At 37.7% G+C, this 21,468-nt stretch overlaps 4 protein-coding genes across 6 annotated transcripts in view; 3 read left to right on the top strand and 1 right to left on the bottom strand.

The window, feature by feature from the left end:
• Positions 1 to 21,468, bottom strand: part of LOC132793285 (hemicentin-1) — a 129,692-nt gene that overhangs the window by 83,521 nt on the left and 24,703 nt on the right. The window lies entirely within an intron of this gene.
• On the top strand, positions 3,889 to 5,738 carry LOC132791569 (luciferin 4-monooxygenase-like). Its single transcript, XM_060800554.1, has 3 exons — positions 3,889 to 4,068; positions 4,135 to 4,646; positions 4,706 to 5,738. The coding sequence occupies exons 1-3, from the start codon at positions 3,925 to 3,927 to the stop codon at positions 5,655 to 5,657; spliced, it is 1,608 nt and encodes a 535-aa protein (XP_060656537.1). The 5' UTR covers positions 3,889 to 3,924; the 3' UTR covers positions 5,658 to 5,738.
• Positions 6,591 to 8,330, top strand: LOC132798963 (uncharacterized). The gene is made up of 3 exons (XM_060811014.1): positions 6,591 to 6,734; positions 6,807 to 7,318; positions 7,379 to 8,330. The coding sequence occupies exons 1-3, from the start codon at positions 6,591 to 6,593 to the stop codon at positions 8,328 to 8,330; spliced, it is 1,608 nt and encodes a 535-aa protein (XP_060666997.1).
• LOC132797099 (uncharacterized) lies at positions 8,831 to 10,830 on the top strand. The gene is made up of 3 exons (XM_060808609.1): positions 8,831 to 8,985; positions 9,057 to 9,568; positions 9,629 to 10,830. Exons 1-3 carry the CDS (start codon positions 8,842 to 8,844, stop codon positions 10,578 to 10,580), a joined length of 1,608 nt encoding a protein of 535 aa, XP_060664592.1. The 5' UTR covers positions 8,831 to 8,841; the 3' UTR covers positions 10,581 to 10,830.

Below are 21,468 nucleotides of genomic sequence, written 5' to 3'. Positions count from 1 at the left end.
CCCTCTCGTTTTTCTATGGTCATAGATAAGCCATAACTAAACGTGTTTCGTTCTCCAAACGTTGACAAAGGTCGAGACCTCGTTTACCTGCCAAAGGTTGGCACTCCGTGCAAAGGGTGTGATTATGCCGCTGACACATGACACCTTCAACTGAAGTGTGTGCCCCTCGTTCATTTTCATTTTGCCATCTCTCTCACTCTTTTTCACTTTTAGTCAATGTATTTGTGGTCAACATGTTGCCCCCTGAAAACGGCGCAAAAATATTGTAGCATATTTTTGGGCTGCAGTGTTTATATACTCGAAAAACAGGGTGTATTGAATTTCCATTTTGAATTTAAGCCAAGACCATTGCGAGCATTTTATATTTAATATTTAATTTTAATGTTAAAACTATTTAATATTCATATTTAGTTTAAATTAAAGATTTTTTTGTTAATCTTATGATTCTATCATAAAAATGTATGAAATTTGTATTAAGGATTTTTTGTGAATATTATTATTATTAACAGAGATCGTGACTTTTTGTTACTAACTATAATCGAATGTTAGTTGAAAATAAATATACCTTAATTGTATATTTAATTTTATACACCTTAGTGTAAAGTCGTTAGTAATTTCTAGGGTATTTCAAGTTCTTTCTACTAATGTCAACTATTTCATTGTTTTGTTTTCTCATTTTGCCATTGCTGTTTGTACCCTTTTAGCACATGTCAAAGCATTTTGAACTCGTTGGCATTTCGTAACACCTCGTTCACCTTTTTCTAGGACTCTACACAACGAAACCCTCAGAAAATTCTCTCTTTCTCTCTTCCCCCCCGCTCTATCTTTTGCCCTTCAGTGTTTGTTGCTGCCGCTGCTGCTGATGTTGAGGTGTAGTTGCTTGTGTCGTGTTTGTGTTTTGTTAACCGCTGCCGCTTTCAAAATGCCATTTAGAAAATTCAATAGCGCTTTGATTTTGTTTCGTTTATTTTCACAAAGTGTTTTCCACTGCCACTAACTCCTTGTCCACACTTTTCTGCCCTCCTCCCCTTCCTCCGCCGACTGCACACTTACTATAGCCCCAGCTTTTGGTCAGCATCTAGCTGAAACTCAGGCTCAAATCGATTTCGCGTCGTTTGTTGATTTTTCGTTGCGTTTTGTTTAGCATGAAAATCAAACTGTTAATTTGCGCTTTTGTCTGCAACGATTTAGTTCGGTTCAATTCGCTTAGGTGGCCTTAAAAGGGGACGAGAGACTAGCATAGAAGAGGCAAAAGCATTGGGAGGAGGGACTCGAAAAAGCTTTTTGAGAGCCACGCACAACACTCCACGTGGTCTGGTCAACAGATTCTGACCCAAAAGCACTTTGCTAACCATTTTGCTTAGTTTATTTATTGTTGCCGTTGTTTTTGTTGTTGCTGCTTTTGTTTGCTTGTTTGTTTATTTGTTGCTAGCTTGTTTTTCGGTTAGTTGAACGCCTTTTGTTTTTGTGGCTGCAAATTAATGTTTGCTTAAAGGATTTAATAAGCAAATGATTTTCATTTTCTGACTAGGCAACACTTTTTAACACTGCTGCAATGCACAATATATTTTGTAGAAATATGTGTCGACTATGTGTGTGAATGTGCGTTCACGCTAAAGTGACTGCGACAGAAACATCATCAATCAACATCAATTCAAATCCAAGTCAAAAGATGAACAGTTGATAGACAATTGAGAAGGGAAATTGAAAGAGAGACTCAACATGTTATGTGTGAATGTGTGTGTATGTATAAGTGTAAGATTTTACACAATTAATCAACATTGCAAGAAATGTTACACTCTAAACATGGATGAAATAGACAAGTTCCTGGAAGAACTGCAACAGTTTGAGATCTACTGGGAAGTGTTTGGAATGAAATGCAAGACGTTATAGTTGAAGCAATACTTTAATTTATTTGATAATTTTACAAAAAAAGAACACAAAAGGTTTTTGAAGAACATAAGCAGTTTTAAAGTCCTTGTAAATAGTTTTAATGTAATACTGTAAATTATTTAATTTTTTTATATAAATAAAACTTTACTGCACTGTACTGAAGAACAGTAACAGTTTGAAGGCCACTGGAAATAGTTCGGAATAAGATTATAAAATCGTTCACTCATTTGATAATTTTACTATTTGTTTATAATTATCAACTTTCGCATTCACTCAACAAAAATCTGATTAGATTTGCCAGCATGGTGGCCTAACAAAGTCGTGTGCAATAGATAAGCTAGCTAACGACCTAAAAGGAATAAGTCAATAAAAAGTATATGAAAGAAAAAGAAAAAGGCGGTGGGCGATAGGAGATAACTGTTTTGCCATCAATTTTAAGCCATTTGTTTTGGTTTTGTATGCGCTGCCCAGCTAAAAATTAACTTCACGCCAACTATTAAAAAGTCTTATTAGATTGCTTTTATGCCAAAGTTTTGGCTGCTGTTGCCATTGGCAACACTCGCTGCTGGCCTCTATTCTATGTTGGACGTCCCTCTCTCTATCTACCGCAGACATCACACGACGCTAGTTACTTTACTTTTAATTACTTTTGTGAAAATTCATTTATCACTTTTATCCCAGCTCAAACTCAAGCTCAAAAGCATAGCGACCATCTCTGACTCGCTCGCTAGCTGGTTCTCCCCTAAGATCTATGCGAAGGGCCATTTTTCACTGAAAAACTTTTCCACAAAAACACACACACACACACACACTCATGCACAGGAAGTGGGGCAAAGGAAGCGGGGAGGTAGTTGAGTGAGGATATAAAATTGAACGCCCTTTGGCCAGTCATCGGCCAGTTTGGCAGCTGAAAAAGTCAAGTGGAAATTCAATGATGCCATTAATTGGCCAAAGTTTTCACTTATGCTCTGATTTTTGGCCCCACAATACATACATACATTCCCACACACACACATATGCACATGCAGACAAATGCCTGTGCCTGGCCTTGGCTATCAGCTGAAACTGTGCCAGGAAGTACAAATGTAGCTGGCTGCTAAATTTACGGTTTCCCCCTCAGTTCAGCACAACTTTCGGCCAACTGTGCAGCCAAATTGCATGAAATCAGTTTAGCCAGAAACGCCTACATACACGACTCCATCTCCATCTCCGTCTCTGTCTCCATCTCCTGCTGCCGTCAGCCGTCTGCCATTTATCTTGCAATTGCAACTAGCGCGGAGCTCTAAATGCTTCCTGCATGTTCCAACTCGCCACATACGCCGCTCACCTCCTCTGCTTGTTGCCCCCATTCCCATTTCCTACGACAACAACGAAACATTTTACATACAAGTCCGAAAAAGAGACTGCGAAACTATCGTCTATTCAGCAAGAAAACTTACGATTTTTTTTTTAAGATTTTGCAGCTGATTTATTGCAAGTTTTATAAGCATATTAAAGACAGATAAGTTATAGATTTATGTATTTATTATCAAATGATAAACCAACAATTATCATGCTGTCGACAACCTTTGATTAGTAAACATCGCGCGATATAAATAAACTTTCGACTCTTTGCTAGAGGTTAGTAATTATTTGTGCATGGCATTACGATAATCAAGTATCACGATATCACGTATCGTATGTATAAATCTTGATTAAACTGACACTATTAACTTGGTCTAAAGTCCTAGTCTTAGTAAAGTCTTAGAAGACTGACTACGAGCTAATTATCGGCTGATCGAAATTTTGCTGAATAATGACTTGCAGAAATTGTTATATACTTTGATCGAAATTGTGCTGAGTAACGCTGACTTGCAAAAGTTGTTATATACTTGAATCGATATTGCGCTGCATAATTATGACTTGCAAGAGCATGCATTGGACTTGGATCTGTGTAAGTCTATTGAAAGCTTTTAGCTTCAATATAAAAAGCTAACAGTTGTTCATTAGCTCAAACATTCAACCAACAAGCATTGAAGAGCAAACATCATAATGAAGTACATACCAGAGATCAATTATAATGCCGATGATAAAGTGTGGAGTGGCCAAGAGCCACCCGCATATTTCGCAAGTGATCTTTCTGTCGGAGAAGTCATTTTCCATGAAATGCAACGCCATCCAAAACTTATTGCGCAGGTTAGTTACAAATAAATGTATGTGTAGTATTTCAATAATTAACGCTTGTAATATTGAAATCCAAAGATATCCGCTTCGGAGAATACGGTGCTGACAAGGGAAGAGCTCCTCTTGAATTCGATGCGAGTGGCCAATTACTTGAGGAATATGAAACTTGAACAATCGGATGTCATTGGACTTATTGCCAGGAATACTACGCATATAACAGCTGTTGCCTATGGCTGTTTCTTTAATGCCATGGCTTTTCATTCGCTCAACATAAATTTCGAGCAGGAGAAGATTGAACATCTCTTCAACATGACCAAGCCGAAGATTATATTCTGCGATGGCGATGAATACGAAAAGGTAAAGGCTGCCACAAAGGAACTGAATGTGCCAATTGTGACAATGAGGAATCACAAGGGTGGTTCCATCGCCATTGAAGAAGTTCTTAAGACATCCGTTGATCAATTCTTTCAACCTGCACGCCCAGAATTGGGAAGCAAGCAGAATTTGGTAATTCTCTGCTCCTCGGGCACAACGGGAAATCCTAAGGCTGTGACAATGCCTAACAATCCTGCTGACACCAAAATGTTTCCGTGAGTCAAAAGTTTTCTTTTCGTTTAGTACAATCTTTTAATCTTCGGATTTCTTTTAGTTTTGTAACCACCGCAGATGTTCTGTACTCACCGAGTACTTTGGACTGGGTAACAGGATTAATTGTTGCTCTTACATCTGGAATTCGAAGCGCAACGCGTATAATTTCGGATACACCCTTCAATCCAAGTGATTTATTGCGACTCATCAAGAAATATAAAGTCACATTTATAATGCAAGCTCCCCCACATATGGCGCTTATGATCAACTGTCCGGAATTCAATGAGGATTATCTGAGCAGTATACTTTATTGTATATACACAGGAGCCGGCTGTTCCTTGGAAGTACAACACAGCTTTCGCCAACGGCTTTCCCCTCGAAGCTTATTCGTCTTTGGCTATAGCTTTACTGAGTTTTGTGGTATAGGTTCAATCAATATGCACTTTGATCAGAAACCTGGCTCAGTAGGTCGCTTAGCGGGTGGTTACAAGTTGAAAATTCTAAACGATCAACGTGAACCATTGGGACCAAATCAAGTTGGTGAGATTTGCTTGCACTCGGGCAAATATTGGGCCGGATACTATGGCAATCCCGAGGAAAGTCGAAAGTTGCGAGACAGCAACTTGTGGTATCACACAGGCGATTTGGGTTATGTTGATGACGATGGATTCCTCTATATTGTGGATCGCAAAAAGGATATGCTAAAGTATTCAGGCCTAATGTATTATCCCCATGAGATTGAAAACGTTATTAGCCAAATGCCAGAAGTTTCGGAAGTTTGTGTTTTCGGTGTCGTGATTAATAATGAAGACGCCGCTGCTGCAGCAGTTGTAAGGAAAATTGGAACCCAATTGGAGCCTCAGGATGTTATTGATTTTGTGGCGAAGAATGTGCAGGCTAAGCATAAGCATTTGAATGGCGGTGTCTTTGTGCTTGACGATCTGAAGCGGACAAACAATGGCAAAACAGATCGACGTGCAACAAAAACATACTGTCTAGATAAGGTAGTGTAAGTCTGATTGTAATTATATCAATATATTACTTAATACTCGTATCATTAAGTTAATAAATCGATAATATATTTTAAAAATAAATTTGACAATCAATATGTAAATAAGAGTATCAACAAAGGAGATAACTTTATAGTCTTCTATTTAAAATGAAACCCAGAAAGAAGTAATTCCCTTAGCCATCATCAGACACTACACTGATAAGGTGTTCTACGTTCAAATGAACTCTTAGCTCTTACAAACTAAAAACCATATGTATTGTTATCTTCGCGCCACCTTATCAGACCGTAAAGTAATGAATCAATTTTACTGTCTAAAAAATAATTAAATACATTTGTTGCGAGATAAGCAAATGACTAAATGGATTTTATCAATCAAGTGCAATTGTTTAACAAATTTGAGATTCTCAAATTTTATTCGTCAGCTATAAAGTTTTAGCTTCAAAAATTCATAAATATATTTACTACATGTTTACAATTTCTGAATTATTACCTGATTATTTTTTAAACACTTCTTCGGAAAACGTAAATTTAGATTCTTTTATCAGTGATGAAATATTTATACGCCGAATAATCAATTGAAGAAGGTCGCCAGATATATTCGTCACGTTTTTGTTCAAGTCATTTCGATAAGGTGGTAGACCACAACGTTGTTAATGATTAGGTTGACTCGACTGACTGGGTTGAAAGTCTAATCGTGTATCACTTTTTTTCTGATAACATGTTTGACGTCGTTGAGAGTAGATGGCAATCACTAGAGTCTAGGGAGCGTTGTAAACCCAATTCACTGAGATATTTACCTCCCAATAATGATCGGAATTTCGCTGTATAACCCTGACTTGCCAGCAATTCTTGAACTGTTTGAAGTGTATAAAAAGCAAGCTTCGACTAAGAAATTTTAGTATTAGTTCAAAGGTAATCTAGAAACAACGTTAGGATGAAGTACTTGCCGGAAATCAGCTATAATGCCGACGACAAAATATGGAGTGGAAAGGAGCAACCTGCATATTTGTCAGCCGATTTATCAGTTGGCCAAGTTATTTTCCATGAAATGCAACGCCATCCGAAACTTGTAGCTCAGGTTAGTTGGAAGTTATGCTTAAATATAAAGTAGGTCTTTATTAATCAGGACATGGCACATTTTTACTCAAAGATTTCTGATACGGAAAATACGGTGCTGACAAGAGAGGAACTCCTCTTGAACTCAATGCGTGTAGCTATCTACTTAAGGAATTTAGACCTTGAACAATCGGACATAGTTGGAATCATAGCAAGAAACACAACGCATATATTCGCTGTTGCCTACGGCTGTTTTTTCAACGGCATGGCTTTCCATTCGCTCAACATCATTTATGAGCAGGAAACGATAGAAAAACTGTTTGATATCACCAAACCAAAGATCATTTTTTGCGATGGTGATGAATACGAGAAGGTTAAAGAAGCCACAAAACATTTGAATGTGAAAATTGTAACAATGAGGAATCACAAAGACGGTTCCATTAGCATTGATGAAGTGCTTGCCACACCAGTTGATCCATTCTTCCTACCAGCAAGTCTCGAGCAGGGAGTTAATCAAACCTTGGCTGTTCTCTGTTCCTCAGGAACTACTGGTACACCCAAAGCCGTCACAGTTCCTAACGCAAATGTCGTGAAAAATATTCTACCGTAAGTGACAGGCATCAATCTGTAGGATTTTTAATTTTTTATCATCGACATTTTATTTAGCCTCGTGACTATTTCCGATGTTTTGTATGTACACAGTACTTTGGATTGGATGACAGGTCTTTTCGCAGCAATTACGACTGGAGTTCAAAGTTGTCTACGCATAATATCGGATGAGCCTTTTAATCCCTCCGATATATTGCGACTGATTAAGAAGTATAAAGTTACGTTTTTAGGTCAAGTTCCTCCGCATATGGCACAGATGATAAACTCCCCAGAATTTGACAGCGACTATTTAAGTAGTCTAAAGTTTTATTTTTATGGAGGGACCGGATGTTCTCTTGAGGTTCAAGAGCGCATTCGTCGATGTCTGCCGCCAAATTGTGTATTTGCTTTTGGATATGCTTTTACAGAGTTGTGTGGTGGAGGAACTGGGAATTTTCACTTTGATCAAAAGAGAGGTTCAGTTGGACGTTTATTGGACGGCGTCAAGATGAAGATTCTCAACGAACAAAATGAACCCTTAGGTCCGCATGAGGTTGGTGAGATCTGCTTATACACCGGAAGATTCTGGGCAGGATATTATGGCAATCCTGAGGAAACTCGCAAATTACGAGATAGAAACTTGTGGTATCACACTGGAGATTTGGGTTATGTCGATGACGATGGATTCTTATTTATCGTTGATCGTAAAAAGGACATGCTTAAATATAATGCCATTATGTATTATCCTCATGAAATAGAGAAGATAATTAGTCAAATGCCGGAGGTGTCGGAAGTCTGCGTTTTTGGTAAGCCGAATACTCTTTATGGAGATGAAGCAGCTGCAGCGATTGTTAGAAAAACTGGAGTTCAGTTAGATCCTCAGGATGTTATTAACTTTGTGGCGAAGCATTTGCAACCGAAACATATGCAGCTCAATGGTGGCGTCTTTATAATTGATAGTCTGAAATATACTTCCAATGGTAAAACGGATCGCCGAGCAACAAAAGCATATTGTTTGGGCCAGAGATGAAAAATAATCATAATAATCGTAGCTATAATTATTCATTATGTTCTTAATAAATTTATAGCAGAGTTACGAAAAATATGTTGCGGCAATTCGAAAAATTAATGTCGGAATCAGCTTTTTAAATAAACAGACAATGTAAACCTATTAATTATTCCATAGTCTAATTGGTTAACTTTTCGACCAATCGGATTAAATAATTGTCTTTTCAAGAGAATATGTTATTACTAAGAATTTGTTTTGAGCATATGAGATTCATTTATCAGCACGAGACTATTTGATAGACCTTATCACTTAACACTCTCTTGAAAATTTAACATTTTATGTATTTACAATGTAATATAATTGAAATTATCTAACCCATTAACATGGGGCTATGCATATTGAAAAAGTTTTGTGATTTTCACCTCCTAATAAAAATTATCACTTGATAGCAATTATATAATTGTCAGTGGTGTATAAATAGAGTGAACCGACCAAGAAGTGAGCTCAAAAGTATTCAGCAAACGACGTTAAAATGAAGTACACACCAGAGATCTCCTACAACTCTGACGAGAAGGTTTGGATTGGGAAAAAGCCACCAACATATTTCTCTCCGGATTTATCAGTTGGTCAGGTTATTTTCCATGAAATGAAACGTCATCCGAAACTCGTAGCACAGGTTCGTTAGAAATTATACTAATTATATATTAGGACATTAGTGATCAGCGCAACTATTATTTTTACTCAAAGATATCTGTTACGGAGAATACAGTGCTGACAAGAGAGGAACTCCTCTTAAACTCGATGCGTGTAGCCAGTTACTTAAGGAATTTAGGTCTTGAACAATCGGATATAATTGGAATTATAGCTCGGAATACTACTCATTTATTCGCGGTTGCTTATGCCTGTTTTTTTAACGGCATGGCTTTCCATTCAGCCAACGTAAACTACGAGCAAGACAATATTAATACCCTCTACGATATCACCACGCCAAAGATCATTTTTTGCGATGGCGATGAATATGAGAAGGTGAAAGAAGCCACAAAACATTTGAACCTGAAGATTGTGACAATGAGGAATCATAAAGACGGTTCCATTAGCATTGATGAAGTGCTTGCCACTCCAGTTGATCCATTATTTCAACCAGCACGTCTCGAACAGGGAATGAATCAAACTTTGGCTATTCTTTGCTCCTCAGGCACAACGGGAACACCAAAGGCTGTTACAATTCCCAATGAGGAGGCAATTAAAAATGTTCTTGAGTAAGTGAAATGACACCAATTCGATGATTTGGGTTTTATAAATTTATATCTTTCCTGTAGTTACGTAAACACTTCTGATGTTTTGTTTACGACAAGCGCTTTGGATTGGGTATCTGGATTCTTAATAACTTTAACATCCGGAGTTCAAAGTGCTCTTCGCATAATAACTGACCAGCCATTCAATGCTTCTCATGTATTGCGACTGATTAAGAAATATAAAGTGACGTTGATAATGCAACCTCCTCCACAAATGGCGCAGATGGTGAACTGTCCCGAGTTTAAAGAGGATTACCTGGATAGTGTACTCTATTATTTTTACGGAGGTTCTGGCTGTTCCTTAGAGGTTGAAAACAGATTCCGTGGCACACTTTCTCCTAAATGTATGCTAATTTTTGGATATGGTTTCACGGAGTTTCGTGCAGGAATTATTTCAAACTATCATTTTGATCAAAAGCCCGGCTCCGTAGGTCGCCCAATTGATGACGTCAAGTTAAAGATCATTAACGAACAGAATGAACCTCAAGGTCCCAATATAGTAGGTGAGCTTTGCGTATACAGCGATAGATATTGGGCTGGTTATTACGGAAATCCTGAGGAAAGTCGAAAATTTCGAGATAGTAATTTATGGTATCATACGGGAGATTTGGGTTACATCGATGAAGATGGCTTCTTGTTTATAGTTGATCGTAAAAAGGACATGTTAAAATATCAGAATATCATGTATTATCCTAACGAAATCGAAAAGATTATTTCCGAAATGCCAGAGGTCTCTGAAGTTTGTATCTTTGGTGTATTAAATGACCTAAATGATGACGAAGCAGCTGCAGCAGTTGTTAAAAAAGTCGAAGCCCAATTAGAGCCCCAGGACGTGGTTAACTATGTTGCAAAGCGCATTCACGCTGATTACTTACAACTTCATGGAGGCGTTTTCATAGTTGAAAATCTAAAACGTCTTAGCAATGGTAAAACGGATCGTCGGGCAACAAAGGCATATTGCTTGGCCCAGAGATGAAAAGTAATCATAATAATCGTAGCTATAATTATTCATTATGTTCTTAATAAAATTATAGCAGAGTTACGAAATATATGTTGTGGCAATTTGATAAATAAGTTTCGAAATCAGCGTCTTAAATAAACAGTTTATGCCAATTAATTATTCCATCGATGAACTTTTCGACAAGTGAAATTACTTTCATTTTACAAGCATATCCAATTTTGCTAAAACTTTGTCTTTGCCTAAGATATATTTATCAGCACGATGCAATTTGATAGACGTTATCACTTAACACCCTCTTGCAAAATTTAACATTTTATGTATTTATAACGTAATATAATTGACATTATATAACTTTATCAACATGGTTATAAAAGTTTTATGGTTTTTACCTCCCATTAAAAATCTAATTATCGTATATTACTCTAACTTCATTGCTAGTTGTTAGGATACAAATTATACCAGGTGTACCGGTATGAAATGAGCCGCTAGATTGAAATGTCTCGTTAGGGAACATTTGTTGTGAACGAGCCTTTATTAATTTTTATTTTGATTGCTATTACATCTGTGAAACATATTTAGTATACATCAAGTCATTGAACAGACAACAATATATTTTTTAATCGTGTTAAAAATGTCGAATTTTGTGCCAGAAAGTGATGATTTGCGGAACGCATAGAAAACCAGAAAAGTGTGGTGTACTACGAGCTCCTAAAACCTGGTGAAACCGTTAATACTGATCGCTACCGACAACAAGTGATCAATTTGAACCATGCATTGATCGAGAAACGACCAGAATGGGCCAAGGTAATTTTGCTTCATGACAATTCACCTGCCCACAAAGCAAAACTGGTTCAGGATACAATCAAAACACTTGGCTGGGAGCTGCTACCCCACCCGCTGTATTCACCAGACTTGGGACCTTCCGACTACCATTAGCTGAGCAGCAGTTTGATTCCTACGAGGATGAAGAAGCAGCTGCTGCTATTGTTAAGAAAGTCGGAGCCAAGCTGGAGATTCAATATGTGATGAACTATGTTGCAAAGCACATTAAGGTTGCTTATTTCAAGTAAGTGCAGGCGTTTACATAGTTGACACTCTGAAGAAAACTAGCAATGGAAAAACGGATCGTCGGGCCACAAAGGCATATTGTTTGGAGTAGAAATTCATTATGTAGAAATTGTATAAATTCGACAATCAAATATTTGAAACTTTTTTATGTTCATCACCAGAATTCCTAAAATAGCAGTTAATCTATAATTACAATACCCATTATAGGTCATCGCATGGAACTTTCAAACATGCGTTAGTGATAACGTCCATTCACATTAAACTGTTAAATAAAGTTGCCATTGAGCGGTAGTAGCTCACTCTAAGGGGAACACGAATAGAGCCCATATGGCCATTTGAGTTGAATGAAAAATGGGCGCGTCATTAGGCGTTGACATGCCATAAACAAACATTTTTGCGTTGGAACGGAAGCGAGAAAAGAAGCAAAAACCGCTCATAAAACTGAGACAAACTTTGCGCAGATTGATGACAATGGGCTTGCCTAGAGAAAAGGGGGGAGGACAGGGGGACAAACAGGATAAAGGAGGGTGAGGAGGGATAGCTGAGTACCGGACAGGCCAGCGCATGTCAATCGATGGGCTCGCTTGCTCGCTGGTTGTTGTTGGTTTAACGAGTGAGTGGGGCGGCAATCCAAAAACTCAGCTGGCCAAAACTTTTGCCTGATGTCACAAACTTGCAACTATTTTTACAGCTCGGCTGGCAAGGACGACGCTGACGTCGACGACGACGACGACGACGAGCAAGTAGCAAAACCCGGCGGGCACCTCTCACTCACTAATAGTCAAAAGTTTAAATTGTTACGAAGCGGCAGCCGTATGAAAAGTCAGCGCGGGTTGCTTCTCCTCTTCAACTGCAGACACTTGCAGTTGGTGTTGGTGTTGCAGCTGCAATCCAAGCCAAATGATGGGTGATGGGGGAAGCAAAAATAACAAAAACGGAAACAAAATGGAACAAAATTCACAGACTCTCAGAGTCGTTTATCTTCAAGCCCATAATGACAGTTTGGGAAAAGAGCTGAGCAGCTGTGACACTTGACAGAGTCGAAGATACGGCAAGGGACAGAGAGAAATTGCAGGCATTCGGTGGGAGAGGAGAATGGACGCAAGTGCGGGACGCAAGTGAGCAACGTGTGTGAATAGAAAGAGTTGGCTCTTTATTCTGATGCCTGCATTAATTAACCTATATGAAAGTTTGACAGCAATTTCTATCAGTTTGGCATGCACTCAGGAAGGAGGAAATGAAAATATTAGTTTGAGTCACTCACGCTGCGTATCTATTACATATTTTATGGCTCTTCAGAAAATTCTTCCATTTATAATAAGAACAGATTTTATGCCTAGAATTTACAGTTTAAGGGCAGGCACTACAGTTACTCTAAAACATACAAACTAAGATTTAGTTGCTTGATGATGAAGATCTATAGTTTAATGCATACTTATTTTAACAAGCTCATCTTAATCGCATGTCTTAGTTAATCCATGGCCATAAGTTCAATTAATTCAAGTAAATGCCATTTATATGCAGTTTAACAATCACTTCCGGCTAATAAACTTGACGTTTGAGAGCCGCACTTACCTCAACCCATGCACAAGGTCTATAAAGATTTATAGTGTTTGCTTTGATTACGAGCCACACACATTTCGCACACTTAACCACACAGTTTGATGGCCAGTGCAGAGGGTTGTTTGAGCCGTTTATGGCTTTGACATGCAGTTTGATTACCCTCGGTCTCATAAATAACATGCAACACTTCAGAAAACAAAAAAGAAGAAAAAAAAGGAAAGGTAACGACCAAATCACACATAGCACCAGCTGGTGATGGTGTTTTGTTTGCCCCCTACCCCCCATGTTTCCCCTCCTCCAATAGCAGAAAAGTCACCTAAGGCCATGTCATAAATTATACGACAAATGCGTTTGTCTTGGGGCGGCGCCATTTCCGAATTGTTGCCTCAACCTGCCTGCTGCAATCATTGCCAACGTTGCATTGTCGTGTTGCATACTTTTCGGCGCCGGCATCGCCATTACCATGCACCATACGCTCTGTCTCTCCCCCTTTCTCTCTCTCTCTCCTCTCTCTCAGCATGTCTGTAGACTATGCAGCTAATATTATTTTATTGCTTGCGACTTAAGAAGCCGCAAAATTTATGCGACAACAACATGGAGCAAAAGAACGTCGAGCCATAATAATAAAAGGCAGTCAGGTAGCTATAGCGAATAGCATGCAGCCTTGCAGCATGGCAGCATGTTGCAAGTTGCCATTTTGCCATTGCCATTGCCATTTTCTGCAGTTACTTTTGCTGTTAAAATTGTTGTAGCTCTTGTTGTTAATATCCTGTAACCAAATTCGGGAGCTATATAGCATATTGAATTGCTGCAGCAACTAGATAAAGTTAATCTATATATGAGCAAAATATTATAAATGAAATTGAAAAGGAGAACGATGTACTAGTAAGAGAATTTTCAAAATTTAATTAATAAATTAATAGAAGGTGTTTAGAGGTATTAAGAGTATAAAATCTAAAAGGATCTGCTTTCTAGAATCTTTTTTTAAATATAGGATTTATGAAAAGTGAAATTCAATTTAATTTTAAACTCATTGTCTGTAATTTAAGACTCTATTATCTATACAATATCAAACTATATTTATAAAAGTAGCTTCAATTTAAAATTAATTTTTATTTGTTCCAACAATCTTTGCTTATATTGTTATGGATTTCAAAGCAATCAAATTGTTAAGAGTCGCATAATAAGTACTTATATTCGTCGTTTTATCTAAATTAAATTTAGTATTTAATACTAAATTTTGTATAGAAAATAAAAGAAAATAAAAAAAATTAGATTCAGCTTATTCATTTAAGAAATCATAATATTGCATCTCATAACTTATTGAAAGTAAGAAAATTCCTTACATAGGAAATACTTTTACTACATTTGCTGAACTTTGCCTTCGTTGCACTAGTCGTATGAATAATTCTTTTGTGGAGTGGAGGGTATCGCATAGTTAATAATCATATTTGCCGACAGATGGCGCTGTTGCTGTTGCGCTCTGAATGCAAACAAATTTGCATGCCGTCAGTTACTATTTTACTGCCAGCTGGGAATGTGCTGGGAGTGTTGTGTTGCCTGACTGTGTGTGTGTGTGTGTGTATGTGTGTGTATAAGTGGGCGGCTATGAAGGTAGAGGAGTGGCACCTTTGCAAAGTAGTAAATCTTTTTGTGTTTTTCCATTGCGGTTATTTCAGTCGTTGTTGCGTGGGGCAAACAGCGGGCGCACGGGGCGGATGAAAACTTCTTGCCAGCGTTGCCACATGGTGTGAAATATGCAGCGACGACGACGACGATGACGACGAAGCATGTGAAACAAAAGCGCGCGCCACATAACCGTCTGAAGGTGCTGTGACCAAAGTTTTCCACCTGTTTCACCACTTTTCGCTCTTGTTTCATTCGTTGCGATTCGTTGCGCTTCGCACGTTGCACACGTGACTTGTTTATGTAGTTGAACTTTCCGCTGACGCCGTCGCCACCGCCAACGCCACAGCCAAAGCCACCGCCACCGCCACCGCTATTGAGCACATACGAATACTCATTCTTATACTTGTTGTATGCACCGCTGCCGAGTTGCCATTACTAGTTTAAGGCTGCCTCATGCCACCAGCATCTGGCAGCCTTTGCTTCATTTTCTGTTTCGTTAGCTTCACACACACACACACTGACTTTAAAAGCAGAAACTTGCTTTTATTGATATTTAAACATTTTTTATTGTGCGCGCATAAATTTGTACTCATTTATTTGAAGAAAAAACAGTTGCTTGGCAAATGAACGTGTGTGTGCAGTTGGCTGCAAAAATGAACTCTGAAGTATGTAGTAAATTTGAAATATGTTTTTGTGATAAACTTGGCATTTGTCAAAAGCAATTTCAAGACACTTTTCATTTCTTCAAAAGCAATGGCAGCATTCTATTGATTATAAAATTGTCAGCAATAAATGCAGATACACATAAAATTGATTACTGTAATAAATGAAAGAAAACTTTAAAACTTTCTTAAATTTGCTAAGAAATTAATTTATTTATTGAGAGCAAAATTATAGTTATACATTCTCTAATACATATTGTTCGTAATTACAGCAAGCCTCTGTTCATAAAATCGATTTCTCTTATCCCTGTTATATTATTGACATATTAAATGAACACGATGTCAATACTGTGTCTTTGTTTGATTTACGTAATGCAACCCACTGCAAGTGTAACCCAATCGAACAGTTTCAACGTGATTCTGCCACAAAATTCAACGTATTTGTTAACTTGTTCATCTATCGAATCTATTTGGGTTGACATAATTAAGCTTGCTGAGAACAAAACTTTTCCACTCATTACGCTTTTCACTTAACAATCGTTGCTCGTTGCACGTTGCAGCTGTTGTAGTTGCAACAACTTTTTAAAGTAGCTTTTGCTTAGCCTGAAACTTAGGGCCAAGAACATGTCTAGAAAGGCAGTAGAAAAAAAGAAGTCTGTAAAAAAAGTTGAAACCTAAAGCCGAAGCAAAGCAGAGAGCTAATTTGGCATTTAAACGTCAAATGTCAATCAAAGAGGACGAGGAAAACGAAAACCTAAATGAAAACGAGAATCGAGAATGGGAATGAGAAAGGGGGACGGGGGAAAGAAAAGAGCCAAACGAAGGCAACCACAACGAACAATGTACAAAAAACATAATTGGCCACAAAACAAGCTGGGATAAAAGTGCAGAGAATGTGCAAAAAGCAAGAAATTTGCTTAATGCGCTGCCGAATCAAGCTGCAAAAAAGTGCCAGGCAACTAGTTTGTAAAATGATAGACTGACAACATACGCTATAGTTGATGTAAAGGAAGAAATAATTGTGAAGAAAATGTAAAGCAAAGTTTAATGTTTGAAATAAGCTTTAGATAATTCATTTATAAATAAAGTTAATTTGTAAATATGTTTAATATAACTCGTCTCATACACCCCTTAAAGGTTTATGACTCCAGGGTATTTGACGTGGAAAACAAACCAAAATGTCTGCAATGAGATGAGATAGTAAAACCAGGCAGCAGCTACATACAATAACAGAGGCGAGGGGCAAGTTGCAGCTGATAGTAAAGCTGTAAGCAAAATGCGCGTGGCATGTTGGCTTCCAAAAAATCTGCATGCGTGTGTCTATAAGAGGGTAATCCAGCCACACACTGCATATGTATGTGTGTATGTGTGTGTGGAAAGTGCTGAGGATAAGGATTGTGCGATTCTACAAGAAAATCGCATTTTCAACGCGTTGCAAAACGAGTCAAAAAAGAAAGAATGAAAATAGAAATGAAAAACTGCTTCGCACTGCGAGGCGACGACAGATAGCGCGAGCTTCATGTGTTGCATGGGAACAAGGAACAGGGGCGCATTGCTGTGGAATGTGGCAAGCAGCATGTGGCAGGCGAAGGAGGGAGAGGAGGGCGTTTGCTTACAGAAAATAAAATAAACAGCAGCTAGAAATGCGGGCACCCGAGAGAGAGACAAGCGAAACCTTCGCTCTTCCTCCATTCCTCACCACTCTTCTCTTCAGTCGTTAAGTTGAGAAGCGCACAAAAGTTCAAGTTTTCAGATACTTTTTCAGGCTGCATGTTGTTGCATACAACTTGCGCCTTGCTTGCCACCAAGCTGCTGCACAGCTTCATCATCATCAACCTTTTTTGTGTGTTTTTTTTTGCTGCTGCAACTGCCTCGTGTGTGGCGTTTTGTTGCATAGTTTGAGGCGCAATCGGAGCTCGCGCTTTTTGGCTTACATTGTGCATACATAAAACATGCAGCTGCAGAAGCAGCAACCCTCCTGCCCCCCTTGTGGCCCGCGCTCACCTGTCTCGGCGCATAAAAAGTACAGATAATGGGCATTGGTAGCTGTCCAAAGATAGCCGAGAGTCCGTGTCAAAATTCAATTGCAACTTGTAGAAGGCAAAAGCGGCGAGAAATGCAAATTAGAATGGCTGACAGACATTTACAAAAAAAAAACAAGTCAGAAAGCTACTGTACAGTGTGATCGACTGTGAGATACCCGCTGCCCATTTTGGTTAACACCAAAATACACCAAATGTTATTAATTATAAAATATACCAAATGAATATACCACACAAATACAAAAAATATATACCAAATGACATCTTTTGTATATTACACAAAAGTATCAAAAATATACCAAATTATATATTTGGTATATTTTTTCAGAACTACATTCAAAATATACCATATAATACAAAATATACCAGCTTACACCAAAATAGTGTGGTATTACTTGTTAAATATACCAAATGAATATACCACACAAATACAAAAAATATATACCAAATGACATATCTGGTATATTATTATAATATGCCAAATTAAATATTTGGTATATTTAATCAGAGCTATATTCAAAATATAGCACAGAGTGTAAAATATTCCACTTTATCAGCAACTAAAATCCGATTGCTGGTTATATCGTTCTGTCTCTTGACTCCGATCAAGAATATTAACTTTAACTAGGGCCGGAGATGCCTTCTTCTGTCAGTTTCATCCATTTCCTCTAGTCACAAAGTGGAACTACCCTACCCACTATGGGTAGCGGGTAGAAAAAAATGCATAGACATAGAAACGCCCACAGATACAAGTGCAAACGAAGCCAAAGATACAGATACAGATACAGATACAGATACAGATACAAAAACATACATATAGATAGGAATAAAAATGCAGAGGGTTGCTGCTGTCGCTGCTAATTGTATGCAATCTGTAGGTGTTGCCTTCACTCTGCACAGCTGTCCCTCCATCTGTCTGTTTATCCATTTTGCCTATTTGTCTGCTGGTCTGTGCTTTTACTTGTCTTGCTCCCTCTCTCCGTCTCTCCGCATGTCCGACTGCCACTGACTGCAGCTGTCAGTTAAAAAGACGGCCGATTGCTGGCCAAAACTCTCATGTGTGTTTCAGAATGCTTCAGAATGCCGAAACTCTGTGAGTGTGCATGTGTGTGTGTGTGTTTTCTTTTTAATGAAATTTCAGCGAAATTGGGTTATGCATTTTGGCAGATGAGCGAGAGATCGAGCTTCAGCTCTCGTGACCTCATCGATTCTGGCTGTGCATATGGGGAGTGCATTATGATTTATAATTTATTGAACACAATTGCCTTGTTGTTCGTATAATTGCAAAATTCCGGTGCCAATTCTGATTTTCTTTTCAGTTATTAAGCCAACTTTTATATCCATTTTTCGCATTATTCTAATATTAATATAAATAAATGAAAACGAAATGCTCACTTTAAAATTTGCGTTAAATATTTTGAGTAAATAAATTCGGTATATTTTTTGATGCCGCAAATAAAACTGATTTATTTTGATTGTATTAAAATAAATTCAGCCAGCTGTTCGCTCTGAAATCATTCGCTCAGATAAGCAAACACACAAAAACACGATTTGCACAATAAAAACAAGTGCATTAATTCTATAGCTGAAGCTGCAGCTCATCCAAGAGTTAAAGCTACACACATATGCTGTATCTTTTATATTGCCAAAGTAGAACGAGTATCTTAAAAGTAGCTACAGCTTTTTTGCTGTGCTCAAGCTGCTGTTTGTTGACTCTTTGCTTCAAGTGTATGAAAATGTGTGTGTACGGGTGTGTACGGGTGTGTGTGTGTGGGTGTGTGTATGGGTGTGTGTATGGGTGTGTGTGCCTGATTTAATTATTTCTGTCGCTGCCAGACACTTTTAACTTAGCATATGGCAACGCAACAACAGCGTTTTGGTCACCGCAGTCGAGCGCAAATATTTGCAAAGGATCATTTTCAATTTTCATAAGAACAAGTAAGAAAGCTAAAGTCGAGTGTGCTCGACTTTGAGATACCCGCTACCGATTTTGAGTATAAGCAAACCAGAGAGTTATTATTCTCAAAATATACCAAATTAATACACCGCGAAAATTCTATAAACATACCAAGGCATATATTTGGTATATTGACATAGTACTACCTTTAGAAATATACATAAAATACCAAATATACCAGATATATACCAGATTTGAGATACCCGTTACCGATTTTGAGTATAAGCAAACCAGAGAGTTATTATTCTCAAAATATACCGAATTAATATACCGTGAAAATACTAAAAACATACCAAGGCATGTAATATACATAAAATATCAAACATACTAAAATGTCAGTCAAAGCTACTAAAACTAAGTAAACTCTTTTTCCCATACAAAAGTGTTTCTTAAATAACTTTTACAATTTGCATACTGTAGTTATTATTGTATGTACCAAAATACCCTTCTACCTTTAGAAAGTCGGTATAAAAATGCTGAAAAGCAGCGCAACATTTTGATGCTCCCAATGCTAATAATGATGAAGAGTAACAAGTAAAGTGTAACCACGAAGAAGATGATGATAATGAAGCCTTTTTGGTGTCGGCGACAAAATGTTAACAAAATTCAACATTCTCTATTCTCGTTTTTGGTTACTTTTCACAGTAGCTACAAAACTGTGGCAACTTGTGTGCAAAGTTTTCAATGAAAAATTCGATAGTTGCAGTTACTCTACATATGAAAACATTTGTTGTAATTTTAAACCCAATTTAAGCCTCACGATGCGCCTGCTGTGTGAGTTGCGCCTGCGGCTTGGCGAAAAAAAAACTAACTCAATATATATGAATTTTTCACATGCACAAAGCCAAAAAAACAATTTGAAAATAAATTGAAAGCAAACATCAATCTGTAGCCCAAAGCTTGATTACATTGAATAATTATTATTAACTACTGGCTGGCAAAATATAAATAGAAAAAAAAGACAAAATGGAAAAAAGAAGAGAGAAATTGGTGGCAGAACCTCAGACCTGAATATTTTATGTTCGCATTGTGGAAGATGACAAAATGCCGGAAATTCAAGCAAAACAATTCGAAAGAAATTCGACAAGATTTATGGAGTTGAGCCGCTGCACAAATTGCAAATTGAATGACAACAATAAGTAGCAAAAGGGACAGAATCTCGCAACTTTTTGCTCAGCCGCCCCTTTTTGTCTCTGTCTGAGTCACGTTGCCGGCTCAGCGTCTAGACTTCCGTCGAGACGCCACGAATGGAAATTTAAATGTAATGTGTTCACTTTTCGGCAATGCCAACGACAACAACGACGACGACGACAATGTCAACCAAACTGAACCAAACCACTTTCAGTTGAGACGCACTTACAGCCACTTAACAGTATCCGGTGGTTGCTACAGAAGAAGAAGAAGTGTGGCAAGGAGACAGCAGAGCAGACACGTTACGTGCAACGTAAGCAATTAGCCAGTAGCCAGGCCGAAATGTCGAAATGCCGAACGTTAATAAACATTAATTGTACAACATTTTTATGGCCACGTCTTCAGCAGGAGCAAACCGGAGCAACAGGAGCCAAAGCTGAAGAAGCAAATATTGCCGCCCTGTTGACTTCACCATTCGCATATTCCGATTTTATTTGCCTACTTCGCATTTTCATTGCCCTTTTCATAACGAGTTAATCGTTTTTGAAAACGCTTTTGGCACAAATAGTTTGGGAAATTATATATTGTTTATCTCTTAAGAAAATTGTTTAATTATTATATAATATAATTAAATTTAAATTTTCATATTTTTATATTATGTTTTTTAAAGTCTTTATAAAGTTCCTAGATAAAAGATTCTCTAGAGTTCTTAGCTAATTTTTCTTTAATTTAAATAAATAAATTTGAGAATCCTGATAATACTCCTAATTTTTATTCATTTATTTTAACTAATCCTAACTTATGTTATAATTCTTAAAGTTCTAAAATCAACTATAATAACTTTTAAATTT

This window comes from Drosophila nasuta, chromosome 2L (assembly GCF_023558535.2).
Source record: "Drosophila nasuta strain 15112-1781.00 chromosome 2L, ASM2355853v1, whole genome shotgun sequence".
Taxonomy (NCBI): Eukaryota; Metazoa; Arthropoda; class Insecta; order Diptera; family Drosophilidae; genus Drosophila; species Drosophila nasuta.
This window is presented reverse-complemented; position numbering and strand designations above follow the sequence as displayed.

What these genes read in the sequence shown, in the direction of transcription:
- LOC132791569 (XM_060800554.1), top strand. Translation starts at nt 3,925, where the DNA reads ATGAAGTACATACCAGAGATCAATTATAATGCCGATGATAAAGTGTGG. An exon ending in ATCCAAAACTTATTGCGCAG is followed by an intron (nt 4,069 to 4,134) that starts GTTAGTTACAAA and finishes TGAAATCCAAAG; the next exon opens with ATATCCGCTTCGGAGAATAC. An exon ending in GCTGACACCAAAATGTTTCC is followed by an intron (nt 4,647 to 4,705) that starts GTGAGTCAAAAG and finishes GATTTCTTTTAG; the next exon opens with TTTTGTAACCACCGCAGATG.
- LOC132798963 (XM_060811014.1), top strand. Translation starts at nt 6,591, where the DNA reads ATGAAGTACTTGCCGGAAATCAGCTATAATGCCGACGACAAAATATGG. An exon ending in ATCCGAAACTTGTAGCTCAG is followed by an intron (nt 6,735 to 6,806) that starts GTTAGTTGGAAG and finishes TTTTACTCAAAG; the next exon opens with ATTTCTGATACGGAAAATAC. An exon ending in GTCGTGAAAAATATTCTACC is followed by an intron (nt 7,319 to 7,378) that starts GTAAGTGACAGG and finishes CATTTTATTTAG; the next exon opens with CCTCGTGACTATTTCCGATG.
- LOC132797099 (XM_060808609.1), top strand. Translation starts at nt 8,842, where the DNA reads ATGAAGTACACACCAGAGATCTCCTACAACTCTGACGAGAAGGTTTGG. An exon ending in ATCCGAAACTCGTAGCACAG is followed by an intron (nt 8,986 to 9,056) that starts GTTCGTTAGAAA and finishes TTTTACTCAAAG; the next exon opens with ATATCTGTTACGGAGAATAC. An exon ending in GCAATTAAAAATGTTCTTGA is followed by an intron (nt 9,569 to 9,628) that starts GTAAGTGAAATG and finishes TCTTTCCTGTAG; the next exon opens with TTACGTAAACACTTCTGATG.